At 40.6% G+C, this 26110-nt stretch overlaps 1 protein-coding gene across 10 annotated transcripts in view; it reads left to right on the top strand.

The window, feature by feature from the left end:
- lepr (leptin receptor) overlaps positions 1–26110 on the top strand; it is a 135754-nt gene that overhangs the window by 65228 nt on the left and 44416 nt on the right. For 9 of the 10 annotated variants that reach the window (XM_063064153.1, XM_063064148.1, XM_063064157.1 and 6 more), the window contains 6 exons: positions 1897–2184; positions 3429–3546; positions 4663–4862; positions 7158–7306; positions 20008–20161; positions 21512–21594. In XM_063064153.1, the coding sequence (XP_062920223.1) occupies positions 1897–2184; positions 3429–3546; positions 4663–4862; positions 7158–7306; positions 20008–20161; positions 21512–21594 (992 nt within the window). The remainder of the gene's footprint in view (positions 1–1896; positions 2185–3428; positions 3547–4662; positions 4863–7157; positions 7307–20007; positions 20162–21511; positions 21595–26110) is intronic. The other variant, XM_063064149.1, reaches the window with a different exon arrangement.

The raw sequence follows: 26110 nt of genomic DNA on the forward strand, positions 1-26110 counted from the left end.
TTGGGCACTAGCCTACAAAGTACCCAGGACCTCTTTAGGGAGCAGTGTCTCAGAAAGGCAGCGTCCAGTATTAAGGACCTCCAGCACCCAGGGCATGCCCTTTTCTCACTGTTACCATCAGGCAGGAAGTACAGAAGCCTGAAGGCACACACTCAGCAATTCAGGAACAGCTTCTTTGATTTCCAAATGGACATTGAAGCTTTGGACACTACCTCACTCTTTTTTTTAATATACAGTATTTCTGTTTTTGCACATTTTTAAAATCTAAAATTGACTTAGTTGTTTATTTATTATTATTATGTTTTATTTTATTTATTATTTATTTTTCTCTCTGCTAGATTATGTATGGTATTGAACTGCTGCTGCTGTTAACAAATTTCACGTCACATGCCGGTGATAATAAACCTGATTCTGATTCTGATTCCGATTCATTTTCATCATGCCCTTACCGTAATGTATCTAATTCATCTTCTCCTGACCCTGCTTCTTCTCTCCTTGTGCAGTCTTTTCCCTTGCCCTCTATGCTGCAGCTTAATTTGATGCTCTGCCACTCTTTCTTGTTTCCTTGCACTAACAGTTTCATTTTGACGTCAGATGCCTAAACTCTCTGCAACCTCCATTCTTCATGGGGGTGGTGCAGAAAGTCTGAGCATCTGTGGAGAAAATACAGAGACTCTGGGCACCCGACTGCATTCCGATAACTGCCATCCTCCTTTACCGATTAACATTATTCTCATATTGATGTGCTCAGCATGACTCCATTCAATTCCTCTGTACAAGTAATGTTGCTGTAGGGACCCATATAGATCTTAGCTGTGACCATTTAAAACAAAGCCATTTGATACTATCAAAATCTTACTGGTACTAAATTATTGAAGGAATAGAATAGATCTAGGGAACCAGTCCCTAGGCTTAACTCTACATTTATTCTAATGGCAAATGAATAATATATTTGTTGTCTATTCTTGCTCTTAACTCAAATTTCCTCAGTGTTTTTCTTCCCCCCCCCCCCCATCACTGTTTTAATTGGGTTGTCCTTCACCTAATTCTGGTGTGGATGAACCCTGGGTTTATCTACTCACGATCACCAACTGTGCTTAAGATATTTTAGTTTAAACAAAGTAAGGGCTGAGAACCTGGGCAGTACTAACACAATTGTAGAGATGCTGCCTCATAGTTGAGGTGACTTGGGTTCAACCCTGATTTTTTGTGCCGTCTATCTGGAGTTTGCACATTCTCCTTACATCTGTGCGACTTTCTCCTGGGTGCTCTGGTTTTCCTTCCTACGATGTGTGAGTTAGTCAATTACCCCCGGTGATAGAATCTAGCATGTTGATTGCAATGTGGGGTAAATAAAATGCATGAATGTAGAATTAATGTCAATGGGCATTTCGTGGCTGTTGAGTAATGCAGTTGCTACTTTCCGCAAGGTTCGCTTACAGTAATTTTGGAAGTTTTTGCATTTATTATGCTACTGTTTTACCCTTGCCTCCCCATGCGATGAGAACAATTTAAGAAGAGAATAGATAGATTAAGATTCGATCAGCAATTTCGTAGATTAAGCTTTAGTGCGCCGTACGGTAACATCCTAGGCAGAAAAAGGTGAGGCTATATTTCACGGGTAGGCAACCTCAAGCACAAATGATTTTCCAGCATGCGTTATCATTAATTTGAGGCAAAACATAACTAGATTTATTTAAATGGATAATTCCCATATTTCAAGTTTTTTATGGCATTTATCTGGTCCACCGTCCGCTCATTAATACGCGATCTGGCCCACAGAGGCAAAAGGGTTGCCAACCCCTGCTATATTTCCTTTTATAAGATGTTTGTCATTTGCTACAGAACTAATGAATAAACATGCAAATATTAAGAAAAATATTTTTCTTTTGACAGAAATTACTTATTACCCATCCCAAGTGCTGACAACTGTTGGCTCGGATGTCACTGTACGGTGCATTTTCTATAATCGGACTCTGACCAATTATAGTGTAGCCTGGTGGTTAAATATGCATGAGAAAATTCCAGAAGATAATTATGCTTTAATCAGTGATCATGAAACTAGTGTCACTCTCCTCAATGTAACATCAAATGGACAGTCTGGATTCAACATATTGCAGTGTTGCCTGCAAGATGAACAAAGAAGTATATGTAACTTTCGCTATGCTGAAATAATTATAATTGGTAAGGTTTGCTTTAAGTATTAAGTAGCTTGCTTTCTGACACTTTAAAATACTTTGAATCTCTTATATTATTTTAATCAATTAGTACAGGTGTATAATTATTTCCCACTTTTATACCATTTAAAATAAATTTATCTTCCTCCCTTGACAGTGCTGGGTTACACTTAAAAATAGCCTGATAATTATTTAGTATGGAAAACAAGTACTTGTACAAGAAAAGCATCACACACAAAACACTGGAGGAATGCAGAGGGTCAGGCAGCATCTGTGGATGGAAATGAACAGTTGACATTTTGGGTCAAGACTGTTCATCAGCCTGTTTCAGGGTCTCAACTCTAAATGTCGACTCTTCATTTCTATCCATAGGTGTTGCCTGACCTGCTGAGTTCCTCCAGCAGTTTGTGTGTGTTGTTCCAGATTTATAGCATGTGCAGTCTGTCTTGTGTTTTCAGAAGAACAGCAGTGTTTAGATTAGATTATAGTGTTTACTATAAAAAAAGAATGATTGGTCACATCATCTTCCCTGATCCTGAGAGGAGAGCATGAGATGAGCCAACAGGTAGGTATCCTAATCTTTAAGATTATGAAAGATCCAAATGAAGAATGCAAGTGGAAAAATGAAATACTTTTCTACCTGCTTAGAATAGCATAACTAAAGTTCACTAATATGCAGCAATCACATTAGTAAAAAGGAAATTCAAAAGAAAAATCCTGATCTAGTAAGAATATGACAACCTTTATCAAGGAATTTATTGCACGTGTATTGAAGGAGAGGTTAGAGGGACTGAGAAGGAATAAATGGTTATTTGGATAGTTATATAAGAAATAAGAATGGAAAATGCTGGAAACACTCAACAGGTCAGGCAGCTTCTGTGGAAAGAGGTATAGACATGATGTTAGTCAAAGCCCCTTCATGAGTTTAGGGTCTATTGAAACTTCTTTGATCTGAAACATTATCTCTGTTTCTTTATCTACAGCTGCTGAGTGATTCTGGTAATTTCCAGCAATTTCAGCTTTTTGGTTTTCAGTTAAATAAGCAAAGTCAAGAGAAGGACAGTAGGAGAAGTAGTTGTTGGTTGAGTGGGTGGGTTGTCTTTATGTTGTATATCGTGTACAATTCTTTTAACATTACTCTCATAATAACTTATTTTGTGGATTTAATCATGCATAGGATATAAAATATCTTTTTCCCATATCTTCATTAAAACTACTTGTAACATTTCTTTATATTGATATTTTAATTAGACTCAAAAATTAATATTTCATGCCAGACTGATGGTGCATTGGAAACAATGATCTGCAGATGGCACACAAATATATGGAAACCAGAAGCTGTCGGTGACTACAAGTTAAAATATTACATGCAAGTATAATGTCTTTATTTTTATATTGGGGTGAGGTTTAACTCCTGGTTGCTCATTGAAGGATTTTCACTGCCTTAAACTGATTCGGGCAGGTTTTCAGACTTGTTCAACGTCTTCCATGTATGTCCCCTGTCACCTCTACACCAGATTCACTTCGATAACTGTCAGCTTCACATATTAAAGTCCCCTTTACATAAAAGTTTATATTGTGAAATCTTCATGAAGGTGCAAATTGGAGCTCTGTCTATTTTATTTGAATAAAATAAACTTCCTGATCCGATAAGAATATGACAATCCTTATCAAGGAATTTATCGCAAATGTATTGAAGGAGAGGTTAGAGGCTGCATACTGAGTCCCCTCCTTTACTCCCTGTATACCCATGACTGTATCACCGCCCACAGCTCCAATCTGCTAATTAAATTTGCCAATGCCACTACATTGATTGGCCTTATCTCAAATAATAATGAAGTGGTCTACAAGGAAGAAGTCATCTCTCTGACACAGTGGTGTCAAGAAAACAACCTCTCCCTCAATGTCACAAAAACAAAGGAGCAGGTTGTGGATTACAGGAGGAATGGACATGGGCTAACCCCAATTGACATCAATGGATCTGGGGTTGAGACTGATGAACTCACGCTGATTTGAGTATACTCTATATTACATTGACTGCTCTATTTATTATAAATTATTGCAAATTACTATGATTGTACATTGCACATTTCGATGGAGACGTAACATAGACTTTTACTCCTCATGTATGTAAAGGATGTAAGAAATAAAGTCAATTCAATTCAATTAAATTAAATAATATGCCTTAGCTCCAAAGTAAAAACAATATTTCCTTTTAACAGTTTTATCCCATTTTCATTTAAGTGCTCTCCAGATTGATTGACTATTTGTCATGGTATCAGAACTTTAGGACAAATTGGGTTGAATTTGTCTTGACTCATTTTTTGTACACCATTACTTAAAAACCAGCAGGGATCCAGTGAATCCAGATACTGGAGGTGAAAGCATAAAGTGCTAATTTCCTGTGCCGTCTAATTTACAAACATATATTATCTGATTTGATCATAACTAAGTACATTTTTTTTTAATTTTTCTTCTGGAAAAGGAAAGAGTCTTGGTGTGATAACTCGCAAGTTGAAAGCAATAGCATTGATGTTGAGGAATGCACAGTGCAAAAAAATGAATTTGGCCATTGTCTTATCAAGCCAATTAATGTCACTTTTGGCCATGTGATGTGGGTGGAATTCAGCCTTCAAGAGGTGGCGTTCAAATCTGAACCAACCTGCGTGATTCCCATGGACATGGGTAAGTTCAGCTTTAATGGTTCTACTAAGGTGTTAAGGTCCAGCCAAGGTTCAATTTCCTCTTAACGTTTACAATTTGAAATCTCCAACTTGTTTGGTGGTCTACTGGGTATCATTTGTATTTGCTACCATAGAGGTTTAATAAGGAAATACATTCTTCTGATTCAATCTATGCATTAATAAGTGAGAAACTCCTACCTAGTTAAGAGTGCCTTTTATTGAAAGGGATCAATTTTTTTTTAGGCCTGTATATGGTATAAATGGAGAACTTTTTTGTCTTGAAATTGTTAGCTCCACAAACCTTGAATACCTACTAATGGTGAAAGGTTTACCCATATGTTGCCTGGGTGGGGGACTATAAGGAACAGTTTAATAAATGGATTGTTTTGGTCAGAACATTGGAGGTGAAGGGTTAACCTGATAGAAGCGTATAAAATGATGAGAAGCTGACGTGGACTGGATAGGCTGTAGACTCCAATGGTGGAGCAGTGGAGAGATCAAATACTAGAGACTGTAGATTCAAGATGAGAGGGAGAAAGCTTAAAATAAAATATTTGTGAGGCAGGTTTTTTCACACATTGTGTTTGGAATGCATTGCTAGGAGAGGTGGGTGAAGCAGATACAATAATAACATTTAAGAGACACTTAGGCAGGCACAGGGGATAGAGCGATGTAGACAAAATGCAGGTTGGTGGGATTAATTTAGATTGGCGTCATCTTTGGCAGAAGTAGCGTGTGATGAAGGGACTTTTCAAGTGCTGTCCGATTCTATGCTCTATCAGGCCAGCTGGTCTGCAGAGAATTGGCAGGGATGTTTCCTTGCAGTTCAACTTGCCTCTAACTTCTCATTTTGCTCAATGGAGTGTGATAGTGACAGAGATGAGCTGGGTCACATGTGCTGAGTTCAGCGATGGATCAGAGACACTGAGAGCAGGGTGCACTTTTCACCTAGCCTCTTAGACTTGTGTCAGGGAGGGCTGGCATAAGAAACACAGCCCAGTCATTAAATAGAATGCCTAACCTTAATTTTAAAAAGTAAGTGCGAGCAAACATTTTATTTATTTATAATTCTAATGCTTTAATTGATTTCTAGTATATTAATATAGTTTTCGTTCAGTTTGTCATGTTTTGCTTATTTTATTAAATCATTTATATTATGTATTTAAATTTCATCTTGTCAGGGAATGGCCTTTGAAAGTAGGGAATCCTCGAAAGGCTGTCAGTTTGTCCAGGGGCATGGCCTGGGTTTATTTAAAGTAGAGGTTCTTGATTAGTAAGGGTGTCGAAGGCTACGGGAAAAAAGGCAGGAGAATGGGGGTTGAGAAGGATAATAAGTCAGCCATGATGGATTGACAGAGTAGGCTCAATGGATTGAATGGCCTAATTCTGCTCCTATGGATTTATAGTTTTATATCCATGAGCTGCCAGTCCTGCCTCTCTCTCAGCTATATTTCTATTGAGGCTAGCCACTCCACACTCTGAGTTCATCAGCCTTACTTTTTAAACCTGGAGCAACAAAATAAATACAGTTTAACTGAGTATTCCTTTCTGTGCCCCTAGCTGTTCTGACTACTAAATTCTCTTGTTCAGAGTTTCATTCTTTATCCCATGACTTGCTCCTGTTCAGTGTCTATCTCTGCACCCCACCCTCCCATGGCCCCATCTGGCCGAACTATTTTAAACCCTCCTGTTTAGCACTATTCTGCAAGGATATTCGTCCATTGGTCCAAGTGCAACCTATACCTCTTGTATGGGTTGCACCCCAGAAGAGATACTAATGATCCAAGAACCTGAATCCCTGCCCCTTGCACCAACTTTTCAGCCACAAATTTGTCTGGCCTGATTTCTATTTCAGACTTTATTAGCACATGGCACCAAGACTAATCTGGAGGTCACTACCCACAAGGTCCTGCTTCTAACTCCTTACCTAACTAGTGGTAAGCAAGATGTGGGATGATCGTAGGGATTGGTGTAAGGATGTTGTGGTCGTATGAGTTTACAGCTGGATGTGATCGGTTTAAACACAATCTGCTGCAATGAATTAGGAGTATATGCAACTTGTTACACCATTTATCATGGGACCAAGGTGAAACCCAGGTGATTTCTTCCAATTTGAAACAGCATGAAATCAAATATATTTTGTCCTTTTTTCCCTGAAACCTTTAAGTCTCCTTATTGCTTTATTAAAATGCTAATTTGTTTTAACCTATGTGAACTTATTTATGTAACATAAATTCCTTATTTTGTAAGTCCTTCAATACCCATCAGAATTTCTTTCTCCTTTTCATATTTTTAGTGAAACCTTGGGCACCCTCTAATGTTGATGCAGAAATGACCTTAAATGGAAGTTATCTAAATATAAGCTGGGAAAAGCCTCTTCTGCCACCTTACACACTTCTGTTTGAAATTCAGTACTCTGAGGATGGAATAGAGAGTAATTGGAAGGTAGGGTGATTGGTTAAAATTTTTAAAACTTAAATAGTATAGCCATGATTGTGAGATGTACATACAATCAACCTACCTTGTCACCTACCTTGTTGTCGAGGTGTGTCAGATGTAGGTAATTTCAATGTAAGGGCAATGTACCTTGCCTGTTTTCTACCACCCTCTTCCAGAACAACATTATGAGCATGCCTAAGGATGTAAAGTACTCGTCATGGAAATTGACTTGTGATAAATGAATCTTTCAACTAAATTTCTGTACATCTTTGTAAAGTCACAAGGAAAGAATAGCTTGTGGATTCACACTTTGTCTCTCTGTGGAAAAAAATAGCTTGGTTCTAATTCAATGTTGAGAGATAATTAGGTGTCCAATTCTGTATATATCTTATCTACATTTCTTTACATTGACATATCTTCATGTATCCAGGCTTGCTTTGATCTCTTATTTTAAACATGATTAACTTAAAGATACTACATGTGTAACTTCAGATTTAGATTTTATAGTATTGGGAAAAGAAGACTGCAGAAACAAAGCTCACTAAAGCATTTGGCAATTTGGCAACTAGCGAAATGTATAACTTGATGCAGACTGTGCAGCACAGGTTGCATGGTTGGAAGGTCTGCTATCTTGGGACTGCTCCAGAGGAAGCTTCAACAATGTTAACATTCTTCAAGTCAAAACTAGAAAAAAAGCAATTGCTAGAAAATAAAAGGAGTATTGTAGATAGAAGGTCCTTTAGCAACAACACTGAACATCTCATTTACTCAGCACAATCTTCAGCTACAATATTCTGCAATTGCCAGACTTGACCTGGTCGGTGAGTGTTTAATATATTCCTGCAAGGGTGCTCAGCCTTTAATCTCATTATTAGCAAAGCTGTTGATCATGGAACTAGCAGGCCGCCTCACAATGCTTTTAATTTCAGCGTGAAATGATAACATATCACTCAGCTTGTTCACAAGTACAAGCAATTATTTTCTGGAGGGTTGCATAACATATTGCAGGAAGTAGTTTCAAGTTTACTTAATGTAATCAAAAATGTTTTTGCGTGTCCAACAGATTAATTTTTCCTTCCCTATTTCTCGTGTGCTCTTTCATTCTAGAGTACAGATTTCAATGTATCAGCTTCCTACAGGGACTGCCTCTGCAGCCCTTGTAAGTAATTTCAATGTGACCCAGCAGACAGACAATTTATTACATCAGATGCCAGTTTCTTTTTCTTTAAACTTGGACGATGTGTAAAACAGCATTGTCTGCAAGATTTGTTTCCAGCCAGGCAAATTAGATTTCTTTCTTTAGTCTTCACTATAACCCGACAAGAAAGCAGCATTCACCATCCAGGGCATGCTCTCCTTTTAGAACATAGAACATAGAATAGTACAGCACAGTACAAGCCCTTCGGCCCACAATGTTGTGCCGACCCTCAAACCCTGCCTCCCATATAAGCCCCCATCTTAAATTCCTCCATATACCTGTCTAGTAGTCTCTTAAAGTTCACTAGTGTATCTGCCACCACCACTGACTCAGGCAGGGTATTCCACACACCAACCACTCTCTGAGTAAAAAACCTTCCTCTAATATCCCCCTTGAACTTCCCACCCCTTACCTTAAAGCCATGTCCTCTTGTATTGAGCAGTGGTGCCCTGGGGAAGAAGTGCTGGCTATCCACTCTATCTATTCCTCATATTATCTTGTACACCTCTATCATGTCTCCTCTTGTCCTCCTTCTCTCCAAAGAGTAAAGCCCTAGCTCCCTTAATCTCTGATCATAATGCATACTCTCTAAACCAGGCAGCATCCTGGTAAATCTCCTCTGTACCCTTTCCAATGCTTCCACATCCTTCCTATAGTGAGGTGACCAGAACTGGACACAGTACTCCAAGTGTGGCCTAACCAGAGTTTTATAGAGCTGTATCATTACATCGCGACTCAAACTCTATCCCTCGACTTATGAAAGCTAACACCCCATAAGCTTTCTTAACTACCTTATCCACCTGTGAGGCAACTTTCAGGGATCTGTACCCCCAGATCCCTCTGCTCCTCCACACTATCAAGTATCCTGCCATTTACTTTGTACTCTGGCTTGGAGTTTGTCCTTCCGAAGTGTACCACCTCACACTTTTCCGGGTTGAACTCCATCTGCCACTTCTCAGCCCACTTCTGCATCCTATCAATGTCTCTCTGCAATCTTTGACAATCCTCTACACTATTTACAACACCACCAACCTTTGTGTCGTCTGCAAACTTGCCAACCCACCCTTCTACCCCCACATCCAGGTCATTAATAAAAATCATGAAAAGTAGAGGTCCCAGAACAGATCCTTGTGGGACACCACTAGTCACAATCCTCCAATCTGAATGTACTCCCTCCACCACGACCCTCTGCCTTCTGCAGGCAAGCCAATTCTGAATCCTCCTGACCAAACTTCCTTGGATCCCATGCCTTCTGACTTTCTGAATAAGCCTACCATGTGGAACCTTGTCAAATAGATGGATATAGATCACATCCACTGCACTATCCTCATCTATATGCCTGGTCACCTCCTCAAAGAACTCTGTCAGGATTGTTAGACACGATCTGCCCTTCACAAAGCTATGCTGACTGTCCCTGATCAGACTATGATTCTCTAAATGCCCATAGATCCTATCTCTAAGAATCTTTTCCAGCAGTTTTCCCACCACAGATGTAAGGCTCACTGGTCTACAATTACCCGGACTATCCCTACTACCTTTTTTGAACAAGGGGACAATATTCGCCTCCCTCCAATCCTCCGGTACCATTCCCGTGGACAGCGAGGACATAAAGATTCTAGCCAGAGGCTCAGCAATCTCTTCCCTCACCTCGTGGAGCAGCCTGGGGAATATTCCGTCAGGCCCCGGGGACTTATCCGTCCTAATGTATTTTAACAACTCCAACACCTCCTCTCCCTTAATATCAACATGCTCCAGAACATCAACCTCACTCATATTGTCCTCACCATCATCAAGTTCCCTCTCATTGGTGAATACCGAAGAGAAGTATTCATTGAGGACCTCGCTCACTTCCACAGACTCCAGGCACATCTTCCCACCTTTATCTCTAATCGGTCCTGTCATCCGTCACTCCTGTCATCCTTTTTTCTTCACATAATTGAAGAATGCCTTGGGATTTTCCTTTACCCTACTCGCCAAGGCCTTCTCATGCCCCCTCCTTGCTCTTCTCAGCCCCTTCTTAAGCTCCTTTCTTGCTTTCCTATATTCCTCAATAGACCCATCTGATCCCTGCTTCCTAAACCTCATGTATGCTGCCTTCTTCCACCTGACTAGATTTTCCACCTCAATTGTCACCCATGGTTCCTTCACCCTACCATTCTTTACCTTCCTCACCGGGACAAATTTATCCCTAACATCCTGCAAGAGATCTCTAAACATCAACCACATGTCCATAGTACATTTCCCTGCAAAAACATCATCCCAATTCACACCTGCAAGTTCTAGCCTTATAGCCTCATAGTTTGCCCTTCCCCAATTAAAAATTTTCCTGTCCTCTCTGATTCTATCCTTTTCCATGATAATGCTAAAGGCCAGGGAGCGGTGGTCACTGTCCCCCAGATGCTCACCCACTGAGAGATCTGTGACCTGACCCGGTTCATTACATAGTACTAGATCTAGTATGGCATTTCCCCTAGTCGGCCTGTCCACATACTGTGACAGGAATCCGTACTGGACACACTTAACAAACTCTGCCCCATCTAAACCCTTGGAACTAATCAGGTGCCAAATCAACATTAGGGAAGTTAAAGTCACTCATGATAACAACCCTGTTATTTTTGCACCTTTCCGAAATCTGCCTCCCAATCTGCTCCTCCGTATCTCTGCTGCTACCAGGGGGCCTGTAGAATACTCCCAATAGAGTAACTGCTCCCCTCCTGTTCCTGACTTCCACCCATACTGACTCAAAAGAGGATCCTGCTACATTACCCACCCTTTCTGTAGCTGTAATACTATTCCTGGCCAGTAATGCCACCCCTCCTCCTCTTTTTCCGCCCTCTCTATCCCTTTTAACGCACTGAAATCCAGGAATATTGAGAATCCATTCCTGCCCTGGTGCCAGCCAAGTCTCTGTAATGACCACTGCATCATAATTCCGTGTATGTATCCAAGCTCTCAGTTCATCACCTTTGTTCTTGATGCTTCTTACACTGAGGTACACACATATCAGCCCTTCTACCTTACTGTCTTTACACCGTTTATTCTGCTTCTCTTTCCTCAAAGACTCTCTATATGTTAGATCTGGCTTTAATCCATGCACTTCTTTCACTGCTTTATTGCTCTGGGTCCCATCCCCCTTGCAAATTAGTTTAAACCCTCCCGAACCATGCTAGCAAACCTACCTGCAAGGATATTGCTCCCCCTCGAGTTCAGGTGCAACCCATCCAATCTGTACAGGTCCCAGAAAAATCCAAAACCCTGCTCCCTGCACCAACTCCTCAGCCACGCATTCAACTGCCATCTCCTCCAATTCTTACCATCACTGTCACGTAGCACTGACAGCAATCCTGAGAATGCCACCCTTGAGATCCTGTTCTTCAGCCTTCTGCCTAGTTCCCGAAACTCACACTTCAGGACCTCATCCCTCTGCCTGCCTATGTTGTTGGTCCCAAAATGTATCACGACTTCTGGTTGCTTTCCCTCTTGTACCAGGATGTCGTGCACCCGGTCAGAGACATCCCGGACCCTGGCACCCGGGAGGGAACAAACCATGCGGGTGTCCTTCTCACGTCCAGAAAATCTCCTGTCTGCTCCCCTGACTATAGAGTCTCCAATGATGACAGCTCTCCTCTTCTCTGTCCTACGCTTCTGCACCACCGGGTCAGACTCAGTGCCGGAGGCCCTGCCACCATGGCTCACACCTGGTCGGTTGTCCCCGCCAACAGTATCCAGGATGGTAAACTTATTATTCAGGGGAATGGCTACAGGGGTGCTCTGCACTACCTGTCTGCTCACTTTCACTTTCCCCCCTCTGACTGTCACCCAACGACCTGCTTCTGACAGCCTAGGTGTGACTACCTCCCTTAGCTCTCATCTATGATTGCCTCATTCTCCCTTACGAGTCGAAGGTCATCCAGGTGCTGCTCCAGATTCCTTACACGGTCTTCCAGATCGCCCAGCCGTATGCTGTTCTGGCAGATGTGACTCTGTGGTAGAGGGGCATTCCTCCAAGACTGCCACATCTCACAAGAGAGGCACATCACCATCTCAGGAGGCATTGTAAAGACTAACTGCGAGCAAGCTCGTCCTCCGCCTCTTCTCGTCGAAGCCTCTTGAGTCAAAGCCTCAAAGCTCCACTCCTTCACTGGCCCACTCACTCACTGGCCGCTTTCCATATTATTTTGCTGCTGTCATTAGGAGCCTCAGGTTCCACACCTCCCGATTTAGGAACAGTTATTACCAGTCAACTTTCAGGCTCCTGAATCAGAGGGGGTAACTTCACACACCTCAATTCTGAATGGATTCCACAACCTATGGACTCACTTTCAATGAGTCTACAACTCTGTTCTCAGTATTATTTATCTGCCAGAGCTTTTAAAAAAAATTCGCACAGTTAGTCTTTTGCACATTGGTTATTTGTCAGTCTTTGTATGCAGTTTTCCATTGATTCTATTGTATTTCTCTGCTCTGTATGAATGCCTGCAAGAAAATGAATCTCAAGATAGTATATAGTGACATATATGTACTTTGATAATAAATTTACTTTGTACTTTTGTACTTTGTATAAGGACAGATTCTGTTGTGTCTGGTCATGCTATGAAGTCAAATGGCAGCAAGTATTACTGGATAACCATGAAGAAGCATAGATCATTATCAGAATGCTGGACAAGAACTGTGATGCGGCTGTGGTAGTGGCATCTGTATGACTATGGTGCTGGCTACAGAAAGTTAAACATTTGCTGTATAATTAGCTTCCTGTCTGTAGTGTGACAGTAGGAACTGTCATTAATGCTCCCCAATAACATGTTTATTTTGGGTTGGACTGTTCATTCAGATCCTTAATGTCTTGCTTCAGCAATATGAGGTACCCTCCTGCTTCAAACAGGCTTCAATTATACCAGTGCCTAAGAAGAACATGGTGATCTGCTTCAATGACTATCATCCAGTAGCACTTACATCCGCAGTGATGAATTGCTCTGAGAGGTTGGTCATGAAACATATCAATTGCTGCCTGAGAAGTGACTTAGATTCTCTCCAATTTGCCTACTGGAGCAACAGGTCCATAGTAGTTACAATCTCATTGGCTTGTCACTCAACCCTGGAACATCTCATAGCAAAGATATACACATCAGGATGCTCTTTTTTGACTATAGCTCAGCATTTAATTCTATCGTCCCCTCATAACTAATCAATAAACTCCTAGACCTTGGCCGCAGTACTTCCTTATACAATTGGACCCTCGATTTCCACACTTGCAGTTCAGATTGGCAACAACATTTCCTCCAGGATCTCCATCAGCACAGGCTGTGTGCTTATCCCCCTGCTCTACTCACTTTACACCTATGACCGTGTGGCAAAGCACAGCTCCAATGCCATATTCACGTTTGCTAATGACACCACTGTCATAGGCCAAATCAAAGATGGTGATGAATCAGTATATTCGAGGGAGATTGAAAATCTGGCTGAGTGGTTCTACAACAACAACCTCCTAGTCAATGTCAGCAAGACCAAGGAGCTGATTATTGAGTTCAGACGAAGGAAACAAGAAGTCCACAAGCCAGTCCTCATCAGAGGACCAGAGGTGGAGAATGTCAGCAACTTTAAGTTCTTTGGTGTTCTTATTTCGGAGGACCCGTGCTGGGCTCAGGACATAAGTGCAATTATAAAGAAAGCATGCAGAGCCTCTACTTCCTCAGGAGTTTGCGAAGATTCGGCATGACATCTAAAACATTGACAAACTTCTATAGCTGTATGGTGAAAAGTATATTGAATTGAATTGAATTAATTTTATTACTTATATCCTTCATATACATGAGGAGTAAAAATCTTTACGTTACGTCTCCATCTAAATGTGCAATGTGCAATTTATAGTAATTTATAATAAATAGTATGTATAACAAGACAGTCAATATAACATAGAAATACAGTGTCAGCATGAGTTAATCAGTCTGATGGCCTGGTGGAAGAAGCTGTCCCAGAGCCTGCTGGTCCTGGCTTTGATGTTGTGGTACTCTTTCCCGGATGGTAGCACCTGGAACAATTTATGGTTGGGTGACTCGGGATCCTTCGGGCCCTTTTTACACACCTCTCTTTGTAAACATCCCGAATAGTGGAAGTTCACATCTACAGATGCGCTGAGCTGTCCACACCCCTCTCTGCAGAGTCCTGCAATTGAAGGAAGTACAGTTCTCATACCAGGCAGTGATGCAGCCAGTCAGGATGCTCTCAATTGTGCCCCTGTGGAAGGTTCTTAAGATTTGGGGGCCCATACCAAATTTCTTCAACCATCTGAGATGAAAGAGGTGCTGTTGTGCCTTTTATGCCACACAGCCGGTATGTACACATCACTGGAAACGCCAGTGACATGGACTGACTGGAAACACCAATGCCCTTGAAAGGAAAATCCTACAGAAAGTAGTGGATACAGCCCAGTCCATCACAGGTAAATCCCTCACCACCAATGAGCACATCTACATGCAACACTGTTGCAGGAAAGCAGCATTCATCATCAGGGACCCCCATCAACCAGAACATGCTCTCTTCTTGCTACTGCCATCACGAAGAAGGTACAGGAGCAATAGGACTCACACCACCAGGTTCTCGAAACAAAGGGGTAACTTCACTCAACTTCGCTTGCTCCATCGTTGAAATGTTCCCACAACCAATGGACTAACATTCAAGAACTCTTCATCTCATGTTCTTGATATTTATTGCTTATTTATTATAATTATTTCTTTATTTTTGTATTTGCACAGTTTGTTACTTTTTGCATACTGGTTGAATGCCCAAGTTAGTGTGGTCTTTCATTGATTCTGTTATGGTGTTGGGCACGTGGCCAAGTGGTTAAGGCATTTGTCTAGTGATCTGAAGGTTGCTAGTTGAAGCCTTAGCTGTGCAGCATGTTTGTGTCCTTGAGCAAGGCACTTAACCACACATTGCTCTTGTGTCTGTGCGAGGAGTGGCGCCCCACACAGACTTCCAATCTGCACCTTGTAAGGCATGAAAATATCCAACACAGGCCTCTCAAGGTCTGAGTTGACGTTTCCCCCCCCCACCCCCGTTATGGTTATTATTCTGTGGATTTATTGAGTATGCCCACAATAAAGTGAATCTCAGGGTTATATATGGTGATATACTGTATATGCATTTTGATAATAAATTTACTTTGAACTTTTTTGAGCTTTCATAAAGAGCAAAGTCATCAGGTGCTATTCATAGGCACATGAAGGGTTCAGAAATCTGATGTTGGAGGGGATGATGTTTCAAAAACATTGAGTGTTCTTATTTGGGCTCCTGTACCTCCTCCATGATGGTAGTAATGAGAAGAGAAGATGGTGAGAGGACGCCACCTTTTTGAGACACTGCACTTTGAAGATGTTTGGTATAGTGAATGAAGGGATATGGATCATGTGCAAGCAGAAGTGGTTTTCGAATTTTGCTTCATGTTTGACTCAGACATTGTGAGCCCAAAGATCTGTTCCAGTGCAGTTCAGTTCTATGCTCTATGTTCTAAGGTACCAAAGGAGAATTACAGTTAATCGGGATCCGGAAGAATGCTATTCAGTAGATAAAGAGATATATGTGTAATGCAAAGGAAGGTGGTATAACTGATGGGGGCAGACACAAGTATTGTTAAGAATGATTGATAGGAACAGATAGAATGGATAAGAATAGGAACAGCATCCACTCCATCAGCGTCGTCCTCTCACCAGCTTAAGAACAACTCCAAGGCAATGTAAACAATTTCATTCATAAATTTCCTTATGGTATAGCATTTCATGGCAGTATAGAGTAGGAACTGAATGTCATCCGGACTTAGGCTGCATGACAGGTTGCTGAGTCAGGGAACCACGGGCGTGAGTAGTGACATCAGTGGTGGGTAGCTCCTGGAGGTAATTTTGAGGGACAGGTCCATCAACAAGCTAATTTGGAATAGTCATCAATGCTTTGAGTGCGGGGAAATCATGTTCGAGAAATGGAAGAATTTTTTTGAGGATAGATGATGCTCGGGCAATGGAAGGTGTTTCTTAGTCTGGAGACCTGTGAAGGTGTTTCTTGGTCTGGAGATCTGTGATCAGTTGTGTGCCAAAGAGGTTGTGGCTCGGACCTTTGTTGTGCATAATTAATATAAATAATTTGGATGTGAGCATACAAGGCTTGATTAGTAAGTTTGCGGATCATACTAAAGTAGGTGGTATTATAGATACTGAAGAGAGTTACCAAGAACTACAGAGGGGTCTTATTCATCCAGGAAAATGGGATGAAGATTGCCATAGGCACAAGAGATCTGAAGATTGCCAAATGGCTTTCAATTTGGATAAGTGTGAAATGTTGCACTTTGGAAAGTCAAACCAAGAAGGACTTGTAGACTGGTTGCACCCTGAGAGGTGCTGGGGAAAAGAGGATCCTAAAAGTACGAATACACGGTTAGCTGAAAGTGAGATCACAGAGAGACAGGGTGGTGAAGAAGGTGTCTGGCATGCAAGCTATCATCATTCAGACATTGAGTATAGTGTCGCAGTTGTACAAAATGTTGGTGAGACTGCACTAGGAGTATTGTGTGCACTATTGGTCGTCCTGTTATAGGAAGAACTTCATTAAGTTAGGATGTGCAGAAACGGTTCCTGAAAATGTTGCCAGGACTTGAGGACCTGATTTATAGGGAAATGTTGGGCAGGTTAAGACTTTATTCCTTAGAATATAGGAGGTTGAGTGGTGACCTGATGGAAGTGTATAAGATCATGAGGGGTAAGGATAGGGAGCATGCATAACAGCAGCATTCCAAACCAAATTGAGTCCTTAGATCTAAATCCCTGGAGCAGCCTGGAGCAGGCCCAAAGCCTTGGTATTCAGTTCTTCATATTAGCCGGGCAGGTCATCACAAAGTTTGGCAGACACAAAGCACAGCAGCTAGGGACAACCTCACAGCCTCAATGTCATGGAGAGAAGAGCCCTTAGTCTCTATGGGCCGGCATTTAAATTGACTGAACAGTAGATCGTACCTTCCATTAGGACCTGGGCTCCATCGTGGCGAATCACTCTGGGCCTAGAACACACGACCCAGTTGCTGTCTCTTCATCCTTCTGGGTAGAAGTTCAGGATTTCCTTTGGTTCCACCAGGTTTGCGTGCAGTCAAATTTTACATTTCAATTTACCATCTAGAAATACATTGAAATGTTGCAGTTGTGGAGAAGTCTCAAGTTGTCAACATTTTAAAAAATGTTGCAATTTCCTTGCGAGCTGATTTCTGGAGGGAATTGGATAGCTTGCCATCAGTGATGTGAAAGTAAATGGTTGAGTGGGAGTGAGTACAACAAAATAATCTCATTGAAGAGCTCATATAATGATGTGAACTGAAATAGCAAAGCTTAAGTGGTTTATTTTTATCTGAATTTTTGTCATACAATTACTTCCACTACAGTTACTGCTACCCACACATATGATTAGAAATGAAACTATTATTTTAAAACTAACCCCTGTCTCGAGTGCAAAACATATTGGCATGGAAATTCATTTATGTCCATTTTTGACAGCAGGATAGTTCAAAAAGTTCAAAAGTAAATTGATTATTAAAGTACATGTATGTCACTGTTCACAACCCTGAGATTTATTTTGTTAGAGGCACACACAGTAAATCCAAGAAACATTATAGAATCAATGAAAACCTGCACCCAACAGGATGGACAAACTACCGCTGTGCCGATGTGCAAAAACGAAAGAGAAAATAAGAAAAAATAATATATAAGCAATTAATAATGAGAACATGAGATGAAGAGTCCTTGAAAGTGAGTCAATAGGTTGTGGGAATAGTTCAGTGATGGGACAAATGAAGTTGAATGAAGTGATACCCTCTGGTTCAATAACCTGATGGATGAGGGTTCAGAACTTGAAAGGACGGCAGAAAATGGCATTGCACTATATGCATGTTAGTTCAGGAGCAGGGGCTTATTTAAATGCTTATTGCTTACAGTTAGTTGCTCTTAGGAAGGGCTGCGCTTAAATCATTGCAGTGTTCCTAGCAGCAAATGGCCACAGTGAGGTCCAATTTTGCAAAAGTGCATTCAGCCCCGTGTCTGTATGTGCAGCAGTAGCAGAGGTAGTGTGATCTCCTGAGTATGATGTTCTCTTCAGGGGCTGTACAGGCCGATCTGGAATTCATGCATTCTGGTGCAGGTCTGGCAAGTGTAAGTGGTTAGTGGTCAGGTCATTTGGTTGTTCAGTCTCTCCCTTTGCAGATGCTGCTCGTTCCCAGTGGCACAGTGGAGGTCAGTCTTATGTAGCACCACTTCCTCTTGAACAGATTTCCTCCAGGTGTACCTATGAGTGCAATGTCTTCCCAGTGTTTCGATGTAATGTTGAATTTCTTTGGGCTGATTTTGATGTTATATTTCCTTTGTCCACCAGGAGTTCACTGACATTTGTTTAACTGGGAGTAAAGGATCTGTTTGGGGAGATGTGAGTTGGGCATCCAGATAACATGATCTATCCATTGGAGTAGGTATTGCTTTATCATAGTGGAGATGCTATTCATGTTGGCCTCCTTCAATATGATGATTATGTGAACCGTCCTTCCAGCTGAGCCTCAAAGTCTTTTCTACCTCTCTGTAAGTCCAAAGGAACTAATGACATGGGCTCAGCATTAATTTTTAATTCTTCTCCGAATCTCTTACTTCCTTTTTAAATGAGGCATTGTGTCAAGATGATGGGGATGGGAGCAAGTTGAGATGGCTGCAGAGTGGAGAACACATCCAGCCAAGAATGGAGAAAGTAAGAATGAGTGGGAGGGGCAAGAAAATGGTGTTTGGGTTGAAGGCAATAGAAGGAAATCCGGAGTTGGGTGGATCTAGTTAGGATCTCGGTTTAAAGCCTGAAGCCAGTTGATCATTGGTGTGGGTGGTCGCTGGTAGATATAGCTGAGATGAGATCAAGGCCACCTGGTGCAATCTGCAGTGACAATTTCAAAATCTGCGGAAAGGATTTGGTCAGCAAAGATCAGTAATATAAGGAGATACCTGAGTAGGCTGTTTTCTGAAGAAGTGTTCTTGACTATGGAAGGACAAAGTCTTTGTTGTTCAGAATATAAAGTTAACTTATGATCTGCTTCTGTCATGACCTTCCTTTCATTACATAATCAGATGTGAGGTTTTGTGGTCCAACAGCCTTGCCTGCACCCTGTGCTCATATCTGTTTCTTGATATCACGAGGAGTGCATTGAACTGGTTGGAGGCTGGCTTCTATGCTGGTGAAGATCAGGGGACAAAGGCGAATGAGTCATTAGCTGACATTTTTGACTGAACACGGTTGTGAATGCCTCACCTTTGTCATTAACTGTGCATGTTGGACCCTGTCATCACTGACAATGGGATATATCTGGAGCCTTCTGATACCTGTCAATGTCTGCTAAGACCCTTATGCATCTCTGTTCTTCCCATTGTTTACTAGAGTAAATGATGAAATACATTTCTTTTCTGATTGCTTGTGCAATTCTTATTATTGCTGTCTCTCTTTGCAGACTTTATTTGCTGTCAATGAGACATTTATCATCACTGAAGTAGCTGATCCTTGTGCGATATATGTTGTCCGTGTACGCTGTATGAGGTTTGAAGGACCTGGATACCAAAGTGAATGGAGCAGTTTAGTGAATACAAATCTTGCAGACATCCAGGGTAATTTTTTTGTCTAGCTTTAGACTAATAAATAACCAATAAAGTTCCTCAAATAATTCTGTGAAAAATAGATTAAGGTCATAAGGTTATATTTGGTGTATCAATGTCATTTAACTTCAACAAGATGTTTTTACAAACGATGTTCTTCAGATTACTTATGCATTTTCTTACTTCCATTTTTGCTTCCTCCTACATTTATGCTGTCCCATCTCTGGTTCACACTTGTGCCTCATCTTTGGGCACAACTACAGGTCTCTTAACTGTACCGAACAGTGGCAGAAGATTATGGTTTTACTTGGTTTCATTGCTGGTCACAATCCCAAACACTTCAATAGGTGGAGCTTTTCCCAATTTCCCAATTAGTGCCAAAAAGTTCTAATAAAGAACAGCGGGCAATTTCCTTTGAAGGGTAACATGCTGATATTCACACCTGAGAAAGGTTAGAACATGGTTATGAAACATGAACTGTATAAAATACATGTTTTATTTTTGAGCATTCAGTACAAATTTGTTTTGCGTAACTACAGTTATTTGGGGGGGATGACAACTGTAAAAGTCATTCTATTAGAAATTATTCAATGTGCAAAACAAAAGTAATGATAAATTACTTCAAATTTTTTCAAATTGTTTATCAAAGTGACACTTTACAAAGTAATGACTTTTGCAGAAGTTTGTAACTAGATTAAAATATTCTTGATTGTTAATTTGGAAGACTCTTGGGCAGGGATTTGGGAGTTTTCCCTCATGTACACCCATTGCCAACATCGAAGTTTTCTGCATTTATAGCAGACTAGAGCAACTGTTGTTAGCACCTAATCTCAAATGAACTGAGGAATTTTTTCCTACTTAATTTTAGTAGCAAGTTATTGCTAAAACATTTAGTGCTCTAGCTGGAATTCTGAGTGTGCACCCAATATGTAATGAATTTAATGTAATAATAGTAACGAGTGCTGTGATTTTTCCAGGTTGAGGCACTGGCGTAAAGCCCTTAAACCCAAAGAGAATTTTTGTCAAATTGTCTATGATTCATATTGTGCTATAGCAGTCTTGTGGAATGAGTAGTAAAACAGCCTACTGTCTGTGATTACTAGTGTACATATAGCTATATGTTTGGCATTTGGCATAATTACAAAATTGTTCTGTGTTACTGCAGCAATGCACCTGAGGTATTAATCTCTCTCTCTTTTGGGCTGATAGTGCTGACTAATTAATGTTTCCTGTGCTTGTTAGATTTGCTGCTTTTCTTTATTAAATGTCTATAGTTCAAGCAGTTGGATAATATCATATTTTTAGGATTACTTGTATTCTATATTAAAAATGTGAATACTTTTTTGACATTTTCTTCTGCAGAACCAACCACAGGGCCTGACTTTTGGCGATTTATTGATAGTGATCCCTTGACCAAGCAGTCAAATATCACACTGATGTGGAAGGTAAAGAAATTTATTTTCAAAATAGTTTTTTAATGAGCTAAATACTTGCTGATGGTGCAGTGTGTAGCAGCAGATAGTGCCTTGGTTAGCTAATTCACTGTATCCCATCTCACTAAACTGCTTCTCTCAATCCAGTTTTTAAGAAGTCCTTTAGTGTGCTTCAGGCAATTTAGATAAAGAAGTGGATAATCTGGCCTAGGTCATGTTATGAGGCATCTGCCACTTCTCAAATTCTTTTCTTCGTGTGCTCTGGATCTTGTTTAAATATGCACTTTTGGCTTAACAAGATAGAAAAAGAACAGGCAAAAAAGTGGAAACATATGTTGTAAACATGCATAAAAACCAACACTATGCATACGTTTATCCTGAATTTAATATTAAAATAAGATTTCTGTACCAAGATTTCGATATCGTAGAGTAAAAGAAAAGTACAGCACAGAAGCAGGCCCTTCAGCCCATCTAGTCTATGCAATCCATCTAAACTGCCTACTCCAATCAACCTGCACCAGGACCATAGTCCTCCATATCCTTCCCATTGATGTACCTGTCCAAACTTCTCTTAAACATTGAAATTATGCTTGCATGCACCGTTTGTGCTAGCAGCTTATTCCACATTCTCATGACCGTTGGAGTGAAGAAGTTTCCCCTCAAGTTCCCCTTAAACTTTTCACCTTTCACCCTTAACCCATCCAAATAGTTGTAGTCCCATCCAACCTCAGTGGAAATATCCTGCTTGCATTTGCCCTATCTATATCCCTCAGAATTTTGTACACCTCTATCAAATCTCCTCTCAGTCTTCTAAGTTCCAGTGAATAAAGTGCTAATCTATTTAATCTTTCCTTACAGCTTAGGTCCTCAAGACCCGGCAACATCTTGTAAACTTTCTCTGTTCTCTTTCAACTTTATTTGCATATATCCTGTATGTAGGTGACCAAAATGGAACACAATACTCCAAATTAGGCCTCATCAATGTCTTAAACAACTTCAACATAACATTCCATGTAATGAATTTTATGATGCTATACTGATGTAAAACAACACACTAAGCATTGGAGGAACTCTGAAGGTTTGCGAAGAAAGTGGTTGAGACCCTTCATCTGGATTGTAAGCAAGAGAGGAAAAGTATAAAAAGGTGGAAGGAAGGGATGGAGCCAGAATTGGCAGGGTATGGGTGCATCCAGGTTCTTTGTGTGCTGCTCCAGATTTCAGCACCTGCAGTCTCCTGTGCTTCCAATGTACTGATACGATTTCACAGTGGACTTTCTGTCACCAGCTGGAGGAGGAATTCCCAGGCACATGAGTTTGTATTTTTCTTTGCTTATACACGACAGAAAATGGTCAGATGTCTGTATCTTACTTGCTCACACTTGAATAGCTGAGCATTTGGAGTTTCCCAACTGTTGTAATTTTTGAAGACTTTTGGGAAAACTCACTTTGGGAAATAACTAGTATTTAAAGCCAACTTCTTCCAATAGTTCAGAATTTTCAGGAAGTGCCTGTTGCCTACCTGTGAAATCCAGAAATCTCACTTGTGATTAGAATGAGAAAAATAGAAAATGTAAATGTACAATCTTTGCTTAGTTAGAAAGAACTTGGCATTTATTGTGAGAAGTTTTTAAAATGAGTTGCTGATCAAGTGGTCTTTGGTTGAGAAAGTGGACTCAGTGATCCTGGCAAAAATGGAGCTACGATAGATGACATGGAGTCTTTTAGGACAGTGGGGCACTATGCAGCAGGCACAGTTAGTGGAGCAGCTGCTTCACACACTTGAGACCTGTGTTCAATGCTGTGCTTTGCTGTAATTCTGGATTTCCCACAGGCCTCCAATTTCCTTGCACGTGACAAAAGATACACAGATAGGGTAATTGGCCCTGGTAATTACCCACAGTGTAGGTGGCAGGAGAATTAGTGGGATGCTGATGGGAGTGTGAGAGAAAATAAATTATAGGGAATTTCATTGGGAGATGGCACAGATGGGAATGCCCTGAAAGTGGCATAGTTTCGATGGGCTGAATGGTGGAAGGCACTAGGGAAGGGATGCATTATTTTGATCCATTGTTTCTCAGGTTAGTTCATGTTGGCTTTTGGATAGTACTCTGCATGGTTTCAAGGAGTAAAATTCACAGTTCAATCTGTTCAAATTAACATGACATGAACAGATGCAGATGAGAAGAGGTGGTTTAGAGTCAGAATTAGGTTTAATATCACCGGCATATGTCGTGAAATTTGTTAACTCAGTGGCAGAAGTACAATGCAGTGCATGATAATATAGAAAAATAAATAATAAATAAACAAATTACATTAAGAATATATATGTATATTGAATAGTTAAATTAAAAATAGTGCAAAAACAAAAAAAAGTGAGGTAGTGTTCATGGGTTCAATGTCCATTCAGAAATTGGATGACGGAGGGGAAGAAGCTGTTCCTGAATTGCTGAGTGTGTGCCTTCATGCTTCTGTACCTCCCTCCTGATGGTATCAATGAGAAGAGGGCATGTCCTGGGTGATGCGGGTCCTTAATACTGTAGTAGATGTCGACTTTCTGAGGCACGGCTCATTGAAGATATCTTGGAAGCTATGGAGACTAGTACCTCTGATGGAGCTGACTAATTCTGTACTTATGCCCCTGTGCAGTGCCCCCGCCCCCATTCCAGACGGTGAGATGGTGATGCAGCCTGTCAGAATGCTTTTCACGGTACTTCTGTAGAAGTTTTCGACAGTTGTAGTTGTAGGTGACAAACCAAATCTGCTCAAACTCCTTATGAATTACAGATGCTGTCTTGTCTTCTTTATAGCTGCATCAATGTGTTGGGGCCAGGTCATATCCTCAGAGATCTTGACACCTAGGAACTTGAAATGGCCCACTTTCTTTACTTCCGATCCCTCTATGACAATTGGTTCATATTCCCTCTTACCCTTTCTGAGATCCACCATCAGCTCTCTGGTCTTACTGACATTGAGTGCAAGGTTGTTACTACGCCACCACACCTAGCTGGTATATCTCGCTCCTGCACCCCCTCTCATCTCCATCTGAGGTTCTGCCAACAATGGTTGTATCATCAGCAAATTTATAGATGGCATATGAGCTATGCCTAGCCACACAGTCATGGGAACAGAGATAGTAGAACAATAGACTAAGCTGACACCCCTGAGGTGCGTCCGTATTGATCATCAGTGAGGAAGAGATGTTATTACCAATCAAAACACAGATTGTGGTCTTCCAGTTAAGAAGCTGAGGGTCCTATTGCAGAGGGAGGTACAGAGACCCAGGTTCGGTAGCTTTTTGATCAGGACTGTAGGAATGATTATTTACCTATCTAACAGGCATTAGGTAATTTGTTTTTGCTAGTAATACATCTTTAAATTGATCACACCATTTCAATTTAAATAGCTTCACATAGTTCAAAGTAAGTTTATTATCAAAGTACGCTTATGTTACCATGTACAACCATGAGATTCATTTTCTTGCAGGCATTTACAGGAAAAAGAAATACTGTACAGTAGAATTATTTGAAAAACTACATAAATAGTCAAAGACTGACAAAGAAGACCATTCTGTGCTAATAAAAATAATACTGACCGCGTGAGTTGTTGGAGTTTGACATTTTGAAATGAATTGCTGCAGTTCAAATTGATTTTAACTAAAATGAATGAACACACACACACACACACTTTTATGAACTGATGCATGCTTGAGCAATACGAATGTGAATTAAAATTAAGAAATATAGATTAATGATACAGGAAGAGCTCAAATAGAAAGATAAAAATTACAAGTAAAACCATCTACATATTTCTGTTTATGTAGTGCATTTACCATAGCAAAGAAATTCTACGTATTTCACAGGATTATTACCAAATATAATCTGATAGTGAACCATGTAAGGAACATTAGTGCAGTTGATCAAAATGTTGGTCAAAGAAATTAGTCTTGAGCTGTTTAAAGAAAAAGAGGGCTGGAGAAGTCGGTACCTTGCTTCGTAAACATAAGGCTGCTAATGGTGGAGTGAATATATTCCGGGATGGCCAGGAATTGGAGGAATGACAGTTACAAAGTTTAGGGAAAGTGACAACATGATTTTAAAAACAAGGATAAAAATTTTAAAATTAGAGGCTGGTTTAATTAGGTACCAGTATAAACCAGTGGTATGTGGAAGGAACTTTTCGTAAGGTAGCATGTGAGCAGCTTTTGAATATTCTCAAATTTATGAGGAAATAGAAAAGAGAGGGCCAGATAAAAGATGGATTAAATGAGGCAGTGAGTGTTTTGATACCAGGCAGCCCAAGGCAGAAGTGGTTTACAATAAGTTGACAATTGCTTCTATTGATACTTACGCAATAATTTAATAAACAATTATTAAACAATCTACAAACCGATGAAAACCAGCCAATGAGCGTGGGCATCCTGATTCTGTACCATTATAACAAGGCAGTGGAAGACAGCAAATACTAATATTAATTGATGTTCATTAACACCACCCTTTACAACACTGGGAATGTTTGGTTATTACATTGA

The sequence above is a fragment of the Mobula hypostoma genome, chromosome 12, assembly GCF_963921235.1.
Source record: "Mobula hypostoma chromosome 12, sMobHyp1.1, whole genome shotgun sequence".
Lineage (NCBI taxonomy): Eukaryota > Metazoa > Chordata > Chondrichthyes > Myliobatiformes > Myliobatidae > Mobula > Mobula hypostoma.